At 48.9% G+C, this 17279-nt stretch overlaps 2 protein-coding genes across 2 annotated transcripts; both read right to left on the bottom strand.

Annotated features, from left to right (window-relative positions):
* Positions 1–4528: 4528 nt before the first annotated feature.
* LOC118587611 (KH domain-containing protein 3-like) lies at positions 4529–10523 on the bottom strand. The gene is given in 6 exon segments (XM_036193626.1): positions 4529–5142; positions 5342–5518; positions 5703–5835; positions 9488–9744; positions 9944–10120; positions 10305–10523. Coding segments are annotated over 6 exon segments (1329 nt in total). The 5' UTR covers positions 10474–10523; the 3' UTR covers positions 4529–4726.
* A 3311-nt stretch (positions 10524–13834) lies between these two features.
* Positions 13835–15203, bottom strand: Khdc3l (KH domain containing 3 like, subcortical maternal complex member). Its single transcript, XM_036194344.1, has 3 exons — positions 14965–15203; positions 14601–14780; positions 13835–14400 (listed from the first exon to the last, which is right to left on the bottom strand). The coding sequence occupies exons 1-3, from the start codon at positions 15131–15133 to the stop codon at positions 13922–13924; spliced, it is 828 nt and encodes a 275-aa protein (XP_036050237.1). The 5' UTR covers positions 15134–15203; the 3' UTR covers positions 13835–13921.
* Positions 15204–17279: the final 2076 nt, after the last annotated feature.

Genomic DNA, 17279 nt, shown 5'->3' with positions numbered 1-17279 from the left:
AGGCCAGAAGATGGCATGGGATCCGCTGGAACTGGAGTTAATAGATAGTTGTGAGCCCCCATGTGGGTGTTGAGAGTAGAACTGGAGTCCTCTGGAAGAGCAGCCGGTGTTCTTAACCACTGAGTCATCTCTCCAGCACCTCATTCTGTTTGAGGTGGACATCTCAGTATGTAATTGAGGTTCCCTGGAAATCACAACCCTTCCACTTCCATGCTGGTATTATAGAGGTGTGCCACCATACCTGGCTCGGAATTTTTATGTGTATGTTGATCACTTGTTGGAATATTTAAAATATGTTTAAATAAATCATACTGGTACATTTTTGGCTAAGTGCAGTGGTACCTGTCCTTAACACCAGCACTCAGGATGCAAAGGTGGGCTGTAGGAGAGACCTCTGTGAGTTCGAGACATTACTTAGCAAGTTTCATGTAAGCCAGAACTACTTATTGAGCCCTTGTCAAAGAAAGAGGAAAAAACTTTTGCCTTTTCTTTCAGGTTTTGAAGTGTGGCTACAAGAAAATCGACAATGACATATGCCCTGTGTTGTGTATCTCAAACTACACAAAGCTGCTCTTCAGGCTTGCCCACCTTCCTGTCCTGCTGGCCTGTCTTCCTGATCAAAAAGTTATCACTTTTTTCTGTGTGCTAGGATCAAACCCAAGGTCTTGAGCATGCTAGGCAAGTATTCTACCATTGATGATATCCCCAAAATCCATATGGTCTTCTGTCCCTGAGTCGATCGCACTGAACAGAATATCAAAATTCTGATGCCTTGGGCTTCAGTTCCCAGACTGTGCAACTGAAGAATGAAATAGGTTGTCTCCTTGTCTTGGCCTTGTTGGAGGGTCCCTAGTGTGACTTTGAGGTTAAGAGCCCACATACCATACCTCGTTAGTTCCCCCTCTACCTTGTGCTTGGCTGTAAGTGTCCAGCTACTGCTCCAGTGCCGCTCCAGTGCCACTCCTGTCCGCTGCCATATTCTTTGCTATGGAAGTTATGGACTCCTCCTCAAACTGTAAGCCCCACCAAACACTTCTGTGACTTGCCTTGATTATGGTGTTTTCTCATGGTAACAGAATAACTAGGACACTTCCAATCTCTAACTGCTCCTTTTAGTCTGTTTCCTACGTTTTTGTGTAATGGAGATTATATATATATATATATATATATATATATAGCCACACTGGTCGTCCTAGGGTCTCGACCCCCCAGGGGTGGCATCAGTTAATTACATCAAGATTCCTAACAGTAGCAAAATCCGTTACGATGCAGCAAAGAAAATTTTATGGTTGGAGTTCACCACAACATGAAGAACTAACTGGTTTTATTTATTTTGGTTTTTTTGAGACAAGGTTTCTCTGTGTAGCCCTGGCTGTCCTGGAACTGACTCAGTAGACCAGGCTGGCTTTGAACTCAGATTCTGAGTGCTGGGATTAAAGGCATGTACCACCACCACCCAGCTTCTCAGATGAGGTCCCCACTTCCATAATGACTGTTATTTGTATCATATTGACATAAAAACTAGCCAGTGTAGACATCTTTGGCAACACAGCAAGACTGGGGCAGAGTGGGATATTAATGAGGGAGAGGGGAAGAGACTGGTATCGTAATTTTAAAATTAATGTACATGAGGGGGCTGGAGAGATGGCTCAGCAGTTAAGAGCACTGACTGTTCTTCTAGAGGTCCTGAGTTCAATTCCCAGCAACCACATGGTGGCTCACAACCATCTGTAATGAGATCTGGCGCCCTCTTCTGGCCTGCGGTCATACATGCTGTATACATAAATAAACAAATCTTAAAAAAAAAGAAAGACAAACCTCACATGTTTTCTTGCATAACAGGAGATCTAAATGCAAATAAGCTTATAGCAGAAAGAGACTGTACTGGGTGGTTTTGTGTGTCAGCCTGACACAAGCCAGCGTCATCAGAAGGAACCTCAGTTGAAGAAATGCCTCCATGAGATCCAGCTGTAAGGCATTTTCTCATTTAGTGATCAATGGGGGAGGGCCAGCCCACGGTGGATGGTGCCATCCCTGGGCTGCTGGTCCTGGGTTCTCTAAGGTGAGCTGAGCAAGCCAGAGGAAGCAAGCCGGTAAGCAGCACCCCTCCACGGCCTCTGCATCAGCTCCTGCCTCCAGGACCCTGCCCTGCCTGAGTTCCTGCCCTGCCTTCTTCCTTCAGTGATGAACAACAAATGCTAAAGGGTAAACTGAATAAACCTTTTCCTCCCCAACTTGCTTTTTGGTCATGGTGTGTTTCATTGCCACAATAGAAGCCCAAAGACGGGACAAAGGTACTGACTGACTAATGTCATCAAAGTCCGTGTCACCATGAGACCCATTTATATTGTTTATAAAAGGTAGAAGATAATAGTTATGGTTTGAAATCTTCAGAACTGGCCAGATGCAGCAGCATCCTCCTATAAACCCATCATTTAGGAGGTAGAGACAGGTAGATCAAGAGTTCAGAGTCAGCTGGGTATGGAGGCAGACGCCTTTAATCCCAGCACTCAGGAAGCAGGCAGGCAGATCTGAGTCCAAAGTCAACCTGTTCTACAGACAAGTTGTTCCAGAAAGGCCAGTGCTACAAAGATTTTGTGGGGAAAAAAAAAAAGGTTGAACTTCATCTGCAGCTACATGAGTTCAAGGCCTGGGTTACAGTCACCCTGTTTCCACTAACTATATGAAGACATGATACAATGGCACACACAGAGGCAGGCAGAGCTAAGTTGAGGCCAGCCTGGGCTACATACGGAGTTTCAGGCCAGCCTTGAGATCTCAAGAAAATAGATAAAATCACCTGCATCTGTTTCATTTGGTGCTAGGGATCCAAGTCAGGACCTTGTGCATGCAGGGGAGTACTTACCACTATGCTACATCATAGCCGATGTAAAAGTCTTCATTTGAAGAATCTTTTATAGACAGGGTTTCTTTGTGTAGCTTTGTGGCTTTCCTGGAACTCACTCTGTAGCCCATGCTGGCCTCGAACTCACAGAGATGCACCTGGCTCTGCCTCCCAAGTGCTGGGATTAAAGGCGTGTGTCACCACTGCTCAGCCTGAAGAATCTTTTTACCTAGCACTCAGGAGCCAGAGGCAAGCAGATCTCAAGTTCTAAGCCAACTTGGACTATAGTGTGAGTCATAGGCCAGCCAGGGCTACAGTGAGACTCTGTCTCAGAGAGAAAGCCTGGCCACGGAGAGGTTCCTTAAACTTGGTGTCTCATCCTCAAGTCATCTCTACATTGAGCTGTCACCCAGAACATGCAAGTTCTACCTCCCGTGTGACAAGCCCAAGCTTTGCTCTCCACTCATCAGCAATTATCGACTAGAATTTTGGTTTGTTTTCTTTTGTTTTTTCGAGACAGGATTTCTCTGTGTAGCTTTGCGCCTTTCCTGGAACACGCTTTGGAGACCAGGCTGGCCTCAAACTCAGATCTGCCTGCCTCAGCCTCCCAGTGCTAGGATTAAAGGCATGCATCACCACCCCCGCTGTCTCCTAGAATTTTTGATACAAGGTCTCACTGCTCAGCTCTGGCTAGCCTAGAATTTGCTGTGTACACCAGACAACTCTGAAATTCCAGAGGACTGCCTACTCCAGATTGCCAAGAGCTGGGACTAAAGGCAAGCAACACCACAACGTTGCCTCCTGGCATTTTTTAAATGAAAAAACGTTTAACAGTTATTCCTACTAGCTGTTAGCCCTACCAGCTGAATATGTCTGAAAATTTAGAGCACTCAGCTGCCTCCACCTCAGACTTGTTTTCAAGACATGGTCTCTGTGTGTGTCTTAGCTGTCCTGGAACTCTGTGTAGACCAGGCTGGCCTCAAACTCAACAAGATACACCTGCCTCTGCCTCCCAAATGCTGGGATAAAGGCATGCGCCACCACTGGCCAGCCACCTCAAATTTCCTAAGGAGACCCAACCCACAAGCTCTCCAAGTTCAGGAAATTCAGATGACCCTAACGATAACAGCATTGCAGTCCCAGCCCTGCAATCCCCTCCCAGAGGGACACAAGCCAAATCCAGAAGTAGCTAGTGACAGCCAGATACAACCAAATGGACCTTTCAAAGCCAGTTTGTCAAATAACCAGGTTTCAAACCCAAACACCTTGAGTCAAAGAGCCGGTGGAGACTGAACAGCCTTGCAAGGCAGCTCCATCCCTGTCAGATGTACTGGGTTAAGGAACAAGGGAAGCCTTTGATCCTGAGTGTTGGCGTAGGAACAACCAATCCACAAGATTCTACCGTGAGGGTGTCCAACAGCACTCAACTGATGGAGAGCTCTGTTCCCTTTCAACCATCCAAATAACACACCTTGGAGGTGCAATTCTTTATTGGAATAATTTCAATTGTGTTCGCAAACATTTAACACAAGGGGAAACAAACGGTCCTCCTGCATTCTTCCAACTTCTAGGGCGAAAACAATCAGAAAAGGATGTCTGGAGACTTGGGCAGGGGTTAAAGATCACTGCCTCATTCATCCCAGACTAGCCTGGAACTAGAAAGCCCCTACCTCTGCCTTCCGGTGTTGGGAGTATAGGTGTGTACATTTATCCTGGCTCAACACCTGAGTCATCTTTATAACCTGATAACTGGTTCCCAGGCAGCCTTTGGAAGCTCAATACTAACATCCAAAGACTGCTGGGCTCCAGTCTTATGGCTTTCCACTGGAGAACTCTAGGTACCCCGCCCCCACCCCCAGCCAAGAACCGCCTCAGAGACCTCTACAGAGGGCTGCGAGGGAGGGAGGCAACCTCACAGACATCAATTCGAGACTGCTTAGTGACATCCTGGTGGACCTCCCCTTAAGTATGTGCAGTGGCAGCTTCACTAGCATCCTCGTGGACCGCCACAGGACCCAGCTGGGTGGCAGCATCACCGACCTCCACCGGAGGCAGCTGGGTGGCATCAGAGTCCTCCACAGGAGCCAGCTGGGTGGCATCAGGGTCCTCCACAGGAGCCAGCTGGGTGGCAGCATCAGAGTCCTCCACAGGAGCCTGCTGGGTGGCAGCATCAGAGTCCTCCACAGGAGCCTGCTGGGTGGCAGCGTCAGAGTCCTCCACAGGAGCCTGCTGGGTGGCAGCCTCCCGAACCTCCTCAGGAAGACACTGGGTCTCAGTCTCTTGAGAACAGTCCTCCTCTGTGTTGGAAGAAAAGCAGTGTAAGCAGACTGGTAAGGGCAGTCATCTCTGGGATGTGCAGGAGTAGGGCCAAGGGTTCCTAAACACAGGCCTATCTGACCTCCAACATTTCCAAAACCCACTTTCCCCAGTGGATCCCTCCCAAGAAGCCAAGACTTGCCGGGCAGGACAACCCTACCTATTCCCACCAGCCTATACCTTGTGTTTTCTTGGAGAAATGCTCAACCAAGTTCGATATCATCTGGGAAACATCCTTTTGGTAATCAGGAGGCCCGAATATCAAAATCTCAGCTTCCTCTTCAGGGTTCCACTGGTTCGCGTGAAGCAAGGTACGTGTCACACACTCGACATGCGGGATGTACTCTCCATCCTTACCTGAGCAGGGAAAAGGAGGAACATGAGGATGAGGTGGCTTCCACTTCTTGGCACATTCGTTCAGAAGCTGGGGCAGCTGGGTGGAGGTGGTACATAAGCCACAGCCACTGGCACACTTTCTCAATAGGATATACTCAGAGTCAGGGAAAAGGGTGCCTCTGCCTTCCCTTCCCAGGTTACTCACCAAACATCATTTCCACGACCCGAGCATCCACGTACATTGTTTTTGGATCATCCAGATGCTCGGTGTGGAACCACTTGGGCAGCTTGCTAGAGTCTCCGACCACTTGATATAAACTTCCTTCTTTATGTTGCAGCTGGACGAGAGACTTAAAGCTCTTAAAGGCAGCCATACTGCACCAATATTGCAAAGAGCCTGAGCAACTCCAAATTCAATAAAGTAAACGCGAAAGAAGCTAGCTGCTCTGGGGAGCCATATTTCAAGGGCTGTTTGCTAGCCCCGCCCCACTCAGGTCCTTCCAATTGGATCTCAGGCCTTGCATCCCACTCCCAGCAGCCCCGCCTCTCCTCAAAGCCTCAGGGATACCCTGGCTGCACCTGGGAGAGAGAGAGACACTGCAGCTGTGTAGTGACACAGGCCTTTAATCCAGGCACACTGAAGGCAGAGGCAGAGGCAGGTGGATCTCTGAGTTTGAGGCCAGCCTGGTCTACAAAGCAAGATCCAGGAAAGACGCAAAGCTACACAGAGAAATCCTGTCTCAAAAAACAAAACAAGGGCTGGAGAGATGGCTCAGTGGTTAAGAGCACCAACTGCTCTTCCAGAGGTCCAGAGCTCCTGAGTTCAATTCCCAGAAACCACATAGTGGCTCACAACCACTTGTAATGAGATCTGGTGCCTTCTTCTGGCCTGCAGGGACACATGCAGGCAGAATACTGTATACATAATAAATAAATCTTAAAAAATAAAAATAAACCAATAACAAACAAAAACATATATGTTGGGAAGCAGCAGACACCCTAAGTCAACACAGGGAATTGACAACAGTCTACCCAACATCAGGACAGACTCTTGCCTGACATCAAGGCCAATTAAGTCTCACCTGTCCTCGGCACCTTAGCTCTGAGTTGCTTGTCCCTAGATAGCAAGCCTCCTCATCCTTTTTCTTTCTATTTCTTTTGGTTTCGAGACAGGGTCTTGCTAAGTAGCCTGCCCGGGCAGGAATTAAGACATGCTCCAGCACACTGGCCTTCCCGATTTCTTCTACTCTCTAGAGACAGCTGGGCAGGACAGAGGAAAACACTTTGAGTGAAGGCAACTCCACACACGTGGCTTCCTAAGCCGAGAGATTCTTACATGTGTAGTGCCTCCTTTCTCTAAACAACAGAATTATATTTCCGTTTAGCTTCCTGTTCACTTTGTTTATTCGTTGAGATTCAACAAAATGAAATTATTTGCCAGGCGGTGGTGACAGACACCTTTAATCCCAGCACAGGGGAGGCAGAGGCAGGTGGATCTCTGTGAGTTCAAGGCCAGCCCAGTCTACACAGCAAGTACCAGGACAGACTCCAAAGTTACACAGAGAAACCCTGTCTCAAAAACCACAAAACAACAAAAAAACCCTTTTTAAAGCTTTAAGGTTTATTTTATTAATTTTAATTATGTGTGTGTGTGTGTGTGTGTGTGTGTGTGTGCATGTTGGTATTCTGCAATAGTGAGTGCAGGTGTCCTGGGGAGGCCAGAAGCTTTGGATCCAGCGGAATTGTAGTTATAAGCAATTGAGTCACCTGATGTAGGTGCTAGGAATCAAACTCCCTTACACCTGTCAGAATGGCTCTGATCAAAAACACTAATGACAGTCTACGAAGGAGCGGATTCGGAGCAAAGGGAGCAAAGGGAACACTCCTCCACTGTTGGGGTGAGTGCAACCTTGTGCAACCACTGTGGAAATCAGTACGGCGTAGTTCAGGATCTTAACTGTGAAAGCATCACCACACCAGCCCCTGAAACTCTTACAAAAGCTCCAATAGGATGTCTACACACACACAAACTAGTTAACTGTGCACATCATTTTCCGAGACAGGGTTTCTCTCTATAGTTTTGGTACCGGTCCTGGATCTTGCTCTGTAGACCGGGCTGGCTTTGAATTCACAGCTATCTGCATGGCTCTGCCTCCCCACTGCTGGGATTAAAGGCATGTGCCATCATCGCCCAGCCTGGGTGTGGGCTTTTTTGTTTTTGTTTCTATTTTATTTTCCAAGACAGGGTTTCTCTGTGTAGATTTGCACCTTTCCTGAAACTCGCTTGGTAGCCCAGGCTGGCCTCGAACTCACAGGGATTAAAGGCCAGCACCATCACTGCCAGGCTATTTCCTAGAATTCTTGATGAAGGTGCGGCTCTGGCTAGCCTAGAACTTGCTGTGTACACCAGGATGACCCTGAACTTCCAGAGGTCTGCCTGCTCCACCTTGCCAAGGGCTGGGACTAAGGCATGCATCACCACAGCCTTGCCTCCTGGCTTTTTTTTTTTTTTTTTTTGGGGGGGGGAGGTTTCGAGACAGGGTTTCTCTGTAGCTTTGGAGCCTGTCCTGGACTAGCTCTGTAGACCAGGCTGGCCTCGAACTCAGAGATCCGCCTGCCTCTGCCACCCAAGTGCTGGGATAACAGGCGTGTGCCACCACCGCCTGGTTTTTTGTTTTGTTTTTAAACTGTGGATGGAACCCAGGGCCATGGGCTTGCTAGGCAAGTGCTCTACCACTGAGCTAAATCCCCAACCCGCTCCTGGCATTTTTTAAATGAAAAATTATTCCTACTAGCTGTTAGCCCTACCAGCTGAATATGTCTATAAAAAGTTAGAGCACTCAGCTGCCTCCACCTCAGACTTGTTTTCAAGACATGGTCTCTGTGTGTGTCTTAGCTGTCCTGGAACTCTGTGTAGACCAGGCTGGCCTCAAACTCAACAAGATACACCTGCCTCTGCCTCCCAAATGCTGGGATAAAGGCATGCGCCACCACTGGCCAGCCACCTCAAATTTCCTAAGGAGACCCAACCCACAAGCTCTCCAAGTTCAGGAAATTCAGATGACCCTAACGATAACAGCATTGCAGTCCCAGCCCTGCAATCCCCTCCCAGAGGGACACAAGCCAAATCCAGAAGTAGCTAGTGACAGCCAGATACAACCAAATGGACCTTTCAAAGCCAGTTTGTCAAATAACCAGGTTTCAAACCCAAACACCTTGAGTCAAAGAGCCGGTGGAGACTGAACAGCCTTGCAAGGCAGCTCCATCCCTGTCAGATGTACTGGGTTAAGGAACAAGGGAAGCCTTTGATCCTGAGTGTTGGCGTAGGAACAACCAATCCACAAGATTCTACCGTGAGGGTGTCCAACAGCACTCAACTGATGGAGAGCTCTGTTCCCTTTCAACCATCCAAATAACACACCTTGGAGGTGCAATTCTTTATTGGAATAATTTCAATTGTGTTCGCAAACATTTAACACAAGGGGAAACAAACGGTCCTCCTGCATTCTTCCAACTTCTAGGGCGAAAACAATCAGAAAAGGATGTCTGGAGACTTGGGCAGGGGTTAAAGATCACTGCCTCATTCATCCCAGACTAGCCTGGAACTAGAAAGCCCCTACCTCTGCCTTCCGGTGTTGGGAGTATAGGTGTGTACATTTATCCTGGCTCAACACCTGAGTCATCTTTATAACCTGATAACTGGTTCCCAGGCAGCCTTTGGAAGCTCAATACTAACATCCAAAGACTGCTGGGCTCCAGTCTTATGGCTTTCCACTGGAGAACTCTAGGTACCCCGCCCCCACCCCCAGCCAAGAACCGCCTCAGAGACCTCTACAGAGGGCTGCGAGGGAGGGAGGCAACCTCACAGACATCAATTCGAGACTGCTTAGTGACATCCTGGTGGACCTCCCCTTAAGTATGTGCAGTGGCAGCTTCACTAGCATCCTCGTGGACCGCCACAGGACCCAGCTGGGTGGCAGCATCACCGACCTCCACCGGAGGCAGCTGGGTGGCATCAGAGTCCTCCACAGGAGCCAGCTGGGTGGCATCAGGGTCCTCCACAGGAGCCAGCTGGGTGGCAGCATCAGAGTCCTCCACAGGAGCCTGCTGGGTGGCAGCATCAGAGTCCTCCACAGGAGCCTGCTGGGTGGCAGCGTCAGAGTCCTCCACAGGAGCCTGCTGGGTGGCAGCCTCCCGAACCTCCTCAGGAAGACACTGGGTCTCAGTCTCTTGAGAACAGTCCTCCTCTGTGTTGGAAGAAAAGCAGTGTAAGCAGACTGGTAAGGGCAGTCATCTCTGGGATGTGCAGGAGTAGGGCCAAGGGTTCCTAAACACAGGCCTATCTGACCTCCAACATTTCCAAAACCCACTTTCCCCAGTGGATCCCTCCCAAGAAGCCAAGACTTGCCGGGCAGGACAACCCTACCTATTCCCACCAGCCTATACCTTGTGTTTTCTTGGAGAAATGCTCAACCAAGTTCGATATCATCTGGGAAACATCCTTTTGGTAATCAGGAGGCCCGAATATCAAAATCTCAGCTTCCTCTTCAGGGTTCCACTGGTTCGCGTGAAGCAAGGTACGTGTCACACACTCGACATGCGGGATGTACTCTCCATCCTTACCTGAGCAGGGAAAAGGAGGAACATGAGGATGAGGTGGCTTCCACTTCTTGGCACATTCGTTCAGAAGCTGGGGCAGCTGGGTGGAGGTGGTACATAAGCCACAGCCACTGGCACACTTTCTCAATAGGATATACTCAGAGTCAGGGAAAAGGGTGCCTCTGCCTTCCCTTCCCAGGTTACTCACCAAACATCATTTCCACGACCCGAGCATCCACGTACATTGTTTTTGGATCATCCAGATGCTCGGTGTGGAACCACTTGGGCAGCTTGCTAGAGTCTCCGACCACTTGATATAAACTTCCTTCTTTATGTTGCAGCTGGACGAGAGACTTAAAGCTCTTAAAGGCAGCCATACTGCACCAATATTGCAAAGAGCCTGAGCAACTCCAAATTCAATAAAGTAAACGCGAAAGAAGCTAGCTGCTCTGGGGAGCCATATTTCAAGGGCTGTTTGCTAGCCCCGCCCCACTCAGGTCCTTCCAATTGGATCTCAGGCCTTGCATCCCACTCCCAGCAGCCCCGCCTCTCCTCAAAGCCTCAGGGATACCCTGGCTGCACCTGGGAGAGAGAGAGACACTGCAGCTGTGTAGTGACACAGGCCTTTAATCCAGGCACACTGAAGGCAGAGGCAGAGGCAGGTGGATCTCTGAGTTTGAGGCCAGCCTGGTCTACAAAGCAAGATCCAGGAAAGACGCAAAGCTACACAGAGAAATCCTGTCTCAAAAAACAAAACAAGGGCTGGAGAGATGGCTCAGTGGTTAAGAGCACCAACTGCTCTTCCAGAGGTCCAGAGCTCCTGAGTTCAATTCCCAGAAACCACATAGTGGCTCACAACCACTTGTAATGAGATCTGGTGCCTTCTTCTGGCCTGCAGGGACACATGCAGGCAGAATACTGTATACATAATAAATAAATCTTAAAAAATAAAAATAAACCAATAACAAACAAAAACATATATGTTGGGAAGCAGCAGACACCCTAAGTCAACACAGGGAATTGACAACAGTCTACCCAACATCAGGACAGACTCTTGCCTGACATCAAGGCCAATTAAGTCTCACCTGTCCTCGGCACCTTAGCTCTGAGTTGCTTGTCCCTAGATAGCAAGCCTCCTCATCCTTTTTCTTTCTATTTCTTTTGGTTTCGAGACAGGGTCTTGCTAAGTAGCCTGCCCGGGCAGGAATTAAGACATGCTCCAGCACACTGGCCTTCCCGATTTCTTCTACTCTCTAGAGACAGCTGGGCAGGACAGAGGAAAACACTTTGAGTGAAGGCAACTCCACACACGTGGCTTCCTAAGCCGAGAGATTCTTACATGTGTAGTGCCTCCTTTCTCTAAACAACAGAATTATATTTCCGTTTAGCTTCCTGTTCACTTTGTTTATTCGTTGAGATTCAACAAAATGAAATTATTTGCCAGGCGGTGGTGACAGACACCTTTAATCCCAGCACAGGGGAGGCAGAGGCAGGTGGATCTCTGTGAGTTCAAGGCCAGCCCAGTCTACACAGCAAGTACCAGGACAGACTCCAAAGTTACACAGAGAAACCCTGTCTCAAAAACCACAAAACAACAAAAAAACCCTTTTTAAAGCTTTAAGGTTTATTTTATTAATTTTAATTATGTGTGTGTGTGTGTGTGTGTGTGTGTGTGTGCATGTTGGTATTCTGCAATAGTGAGTGCAGGTGTCCTGGGGAGGCCAGAAGCTTTGGATCCAGCGGAATTGTAGTTATAAGCAATTGAGTCACCTGATGTAGGTGCTAGGAATCAAACTCCCTTACACCTGTCAGAATGGCTCTGATCAAAAACACTAATGACAGTCTACGAAGGAGCGGATTCGGAGCAAAGGGAGCAAAGGGAACACTCCTCCACTGTTGGGGTGAGTGCAACCTTGTGCAACCACTGTGGAAATCAGTACGGCGTAGTTCAGGATCTTAACTGTGAAAGCATCACCACACCAGCCCCTGAAACTCTTACAAAAGCTCCAATAGGATGTCTACACACACACAAACTAGTTAACTGTGCACATCATTTTCCGAGACAGGGTTTCTCTCTATAGTTTTGGTACCGGTCCTGGATCTTGCTCTGTAGACCGGGCTGGCTTTGAATTCACAGCTATCTGCATGGCTCTGCCTCCCCACTGCTGGGATTAAAGGCATGTGCCATCATCGCCCAGCCTGGGTGTGGGCTTTTTTGTTTTTGTTTCTATTTTATTTTCCAAGACAGGGTTTCTCTGTGTAGATTTGCACCTTTCCTGAAACTCGCTTGGTAGCCCAGGCTGGCCTCGAACTCACAGGGATTAAAGGCCAGCACCATCACTGCCAGGCTATTTCCTAGAATTCTTGATGAAGGTGCGGCTCTGGCTAGCCTAGAACTTGCTGTGTACACCAGGATGACCCTGAACTTCCAGAGGTCTGCCTGCTCCACCTTGCCAAGGGCTGGGACTAAGGCATGCATCACCACAGCCTTGCCTCCTGGCTTTTTTTTTTTTTTTTTTTGGGGGGGGGAGGTTTCGAGACAGGGTTTCTCTGTAGCTTTGGAGCCTGTCCTGGACTAGCTCTGTAGACCAGGCTGGCCTCGAACTCAGAGATCCGCCTGCCTCTGCCACCCAAGTGCTGGGATAACAGGCGTGTGCCACCACCGCCTGGTTTTTTGTTTTGTTTTTAAACTGTGGATGGAACCCAGGGCCATGGGCTTGCTAGGCAAGTGCTCTACCACTGAGCTAAATCCCCAACCCGCTCCTGGCATTTTTTAAATGAAAAATTATTCCTACTAGCTGTTAGCCCTACCAGCTGAATATGTCTATAAAAAGTTAGAGCACTCAGCTGCCTCCACCTCAGACTTGTTTTCAAGACATGGTCTCTGTGTGTGTCTTAGCTGTCCTGGAACTCTGTGTAGACCAGGCTGGCCTCAAACTCAACAAGATACACCTGCCTCTGCCTCCCAAATGCTGGGATAAAGGCATGCGCCACCACTGGCCAGCCACCTCAAATTTCCTAAGGAGACCCAACCCACAAGCTCTCCAAGTTCAGGAAATTCAGATGACCCTAACGATAACAGCATTGCAGTCCCAGCCCTGCAATCCCCTCCCAGAGGGACACAAGCCAAATCCAGAAGTAGCTAGTGACAGCCAGATACAACCAAATGGACCTTTCAAAGCCAGTTTGTCAAATAACCAGGTTTCAAACCCAAACACCTTGAGTCAAAGAGCCGGTGGAGACTGAACAGCCTTGCAAGGCAGCTCCATCCCTGTCAGATGTACTGGGTTAAGGAACAAGGGAAGCCTTTGATCCTGAGTGTTGGCGTGGGAACAACAATCCACAAGATTCTACCATGAGGGTGTCCAACAGCACTCAACTGATGGAGAGCTCTGTTCCCTTTCAACCATCCAAATAACATACCTTGAGGGTGCAATTCTTTATTGGAATAATTTCAATTGTGTTTGCAAACATTTAACACAAGGGGAATGGAACTAGAAAGCCCCTACCTCTGCCACCGGGTGCTGGGAGTATAAGTGTGTACATTTATCCTGGCTCAACACCTGAGTCATCTTTATAACCTGATAACTGGTTCCCAGGCAGCCTTTGGAGGCTCAATACTAACATCCAAAGACTGCTGGGCTCTAGTCTCATGGCTCTCCACTGGAGAACTCTTAGGTACCCCCCTAGGTACCACCCCCTACCCCCACCCTCCATCCCCACCAAGAACAACCTCAGAGACCTCTACAAAGGGCTGCTAGGGAGGGTGGCAGCCTCACAGACTTCAATGGGAAACTGCTTAGTGACATCCTGGTGGACCTCCCCTTAAGTGTGCGTGTTGGCAGCTTCACTAGCATCCTCGTGGACCGTCACAGGATCCAGCTGGGTGGCGGCATCACAGTCCTCCACCGGAGCCAGCTGGGTGGCGGCATCACCGTCCTCCACCGGAGCCAGCTGGGTGGCGGCATCACCGTCCTCCACTGGAGCCAGCTGGGTAGAATGAGCGTCCTCCACCAGAGTCAGCTGGGTGGCAGCCTCACGGACCTCCACAGGAGCCAGCTGGGTGGCAGCCTCACGGACCTCCACAGGAGCCAGCTGGGTGGCAGCCTCACGGACCTCCACTGGAGACAGCTGGGTGGCAGCCTCATGGACCTCCACTGGAGACAGCTGGGTGGCAGCCTCATGGACCTCCACTGGAGACAGCTGGGTGGCAGCATCATGGACCTCCACCAGAGTCAGCTCGGGGGCAGCCTCCTGAACCTCCACAGGAAGACACTGGGTCTCAGTTTGAGAACAGTCCTCCTCTGTGTTGGAAGAAAAGCAGTGTAAGCAGACTGGTAAGGGCAGTCATCTCTGGGACATGCAGGAGTTGGGGCCAAGGGTTCCTAAACACAGGCCTATCTGACCTCCAACATTTCCAAATCCCACTTTCCCCAGTGGATCCCTCCCAAGAAGCCAAGACTTGCCGGGCAGGACTATCCTACTTATTCTTAGCAGCCCATACCTTGAATTACTTTCTTGGAAAAATAGTCAACCAAGTTCGATATCATCTGGGAAACATCCTTTTGGTAATCAGGAGGCCCGAATATCAAAATCTCAGCTTCCTCTTCAGAGTTCCACTGGTTCACGTGAAGCAAGGTACGTGTCACACACTCGACATGCGGGATGTACTCTCCATCCTTACCTGAGCAGGGAAAAGGAGGAACATGAGGATGAGGTGGCTTCCACTTCTTGGCACATTCGTTCAGAAGCTGGGGCAGCTGGGTGGAGGTGGTACATAAGCCACAGCCACTGGCACACTTTCTCAATAGGATATACTCAGAGTCAGGGAAAAGGGTGCCTCTGCCTTCCCTTCCCAGGTTACTCACCAAACATCATTTCCACGAGCCAAGCATCCACGTACATTGTTTTTGGATCATCCAGATGCTCGGTGTGGAACCACTTGGGCAGCTTGCTAGAGTCTCCGACCACTTGAAATAAAGTTCCTTCTTTGTGTTGCAGCTGGACGAGAGACTTAAAGCTCTTAAAGGCAGCCATGCTGCACCAATATTGTTGCAAAGAGCCTGAGCAACTGCAAATTCAATAAAGTAAACGCGAAAGAAGCTAGCTGCTCTGGGGAGCCATATTTCAAGGGCTGTTTGCTAGCCCCGCCCCATTCGGGTCCTTCCAATTGGATCTCAGGCCTTGCATCCCACTCCCAGCAGCCCCGCCTCTCCTCAAAGCCTCAGGGATACCCTGGCTGCACCTGGGAGAGAGAGAGACACTGCAGCTGTGTAGTGACACAGGCCTTTAATCCAGGCACACTGAAGGCAGAGGCAGAGCCCCGCGGATCTCTGAATTTGAGGCCAGCCTGGTCTATAGAGCGAGATCCAGGAAAGACGCAAAGCTACACAGAGAAACCCTGTCTCAAAAAACCAAAACAAACCAACAAAAACATATGTTGGGAAGCAGCAGACACCCTAAGTCAACACAGGGAATTGACAACAGTCTACCCAACATCAGGACAGACTCTTGCCTGACATCAAGGCCAATTAAGTCTCACCTGTCCTCGGCACCTTAGCTCTGAGTTGCTTGTCCCTAGATAGCAAGCCTCCTCATCCTTTTTCTTTCTATTTCTTTTGGTTTCGAGACAGGGTCTTGCTAAGTAGCCTGCCCGGGCAGGAATTAAGACATGCTCCAGCACACTGGCCTTCCCGATTTCTTCTACTCTCTAGAGACAGCTGGGCAGGACAGAGGAAAACACTTTGAGTGAAGGCAACTCCACACACGTGGCTTCCTAAGCCGAGAGATTCTTACATGTGTAGTGCCTCCTTTCTCTAAACAACAGAATTATATTTCCGTTTAGCTTCCTGTTCACTTTGTTTATTCGTTGAGATTCAACAAAATGAAATTATTTGCCGGGCAGTGGTGGGGCATACCATTGAACCGTGGTCATCTTTAACAAGCCCACCCACCGGTTTGGCGATTTAGCTCAGTGGTAGAGGTCGCAAGGCCCTGGGTTCTATCCTCAGCTCCAAAATAAATGAATAAATAAATAAAATAAGAAGCCCACACCTGCCGGTGGTGGTGGCACTTGCCTTTAATCCCAGCACTTGGGAGGCAGAGGCAGGTGGATCTCTGTGAGTTCAAGGCCAGCCTGCTCTACACAACATGTTCCAGGACAGACTCCAAAGCTACACAGAGAAACCCTGTCTCGAAAAACCAAAACACAAAACAGAAAAGAACTTTTCATTTAAAGCTTTAAGATTTATTTTATTTTCATTATTTTTAATTTATGTGTGTGCATGTTGGTATTCTGCAATAGTGAGTGCAGGTGTCCTGGGGAGGCCAGAAGCTTTGGGTCCAGCAGAATTGTAGTTATAAACAATTGAGTCACCTGATATAGGTGCTAGGAATCAATCTCAGGGTCCTCAATTGGCATAGTTCAGGTACTTTTTTTTTCTTTTTTTGTGCTGAGGATTGAACCCAGGGCCTTGGGCTTGCTAGGCAAGCACTCTACCGCTGAGCTAAATCCCCAACCCTGGGTGGGGGCTTTTAAAGATGGCCACGGTTCACTGGTTTTTGTTTGGTTTGAAGACAGGGTCTCACTGTGTAGCGCTGGCTACACAGAGATCTGCCTGTCTGCAGCCTGTGCCTTCTGATACTGGGATTAATAGTTGTGTTGCCACCATGTCTGCAACCAGGCACTGTGTTTATAATCGTCTACAGGATTTGGAGGAAGTTACTATCTTATCACTAGGTGCTTCTTGAGGGTGCCTGGTGAGGTTAATCTAGCCCGGAGGGGTTCTAGAGGTAGATTGTCTTCACTGTAAACAAACAAAGTTTGTTTGAGATTCTCAGGCAACATCTGAGGAAATGAATGAGGCTCTCTCCAAGGTCATGTGCATTCAGGCCTTATGCCTGGGTTTGCTGATTTAGCAGAAAATATCTTTCCATGAAGGAAATATTAACCCTATGGCTACAGCCTTCATGGCAGATGCTGTTAATCATGTTTCTTGTTTCTCAGCTGGTAAGAGATTTCAATCAGACTCTCTCCCTTCTCTTGTCCTACTGATTTCCCTGTCTTTCTTTGTAACTCAGGCTGGCCGTGAACTCCCTCTGTAGCGCATGATCATTCTGCCTCAGAGTCCTGAGTGTCAGGCAGGACTCTGATCAAGCACCGCCATGCCCAGCTTTAGTGTTG

Source organism: Onychomys torridus, chromosome 7, assembly GCF_903995425.1.
Source record: "Onychomys torridus chromosome 7, mOncTor1.1, whole genome shotgun sequence".
NCBI classification, from domain to species: Eukaryota; Metazoa; Chordata; class Mammalia; order Rodentia; family Cricetidae; genus Onychomys; species Onychomys torridus.
Note: the sequence above shows the minus strand (reverse complement) of the source record. Positions and strands in the feature narration are given on the sequence as shown.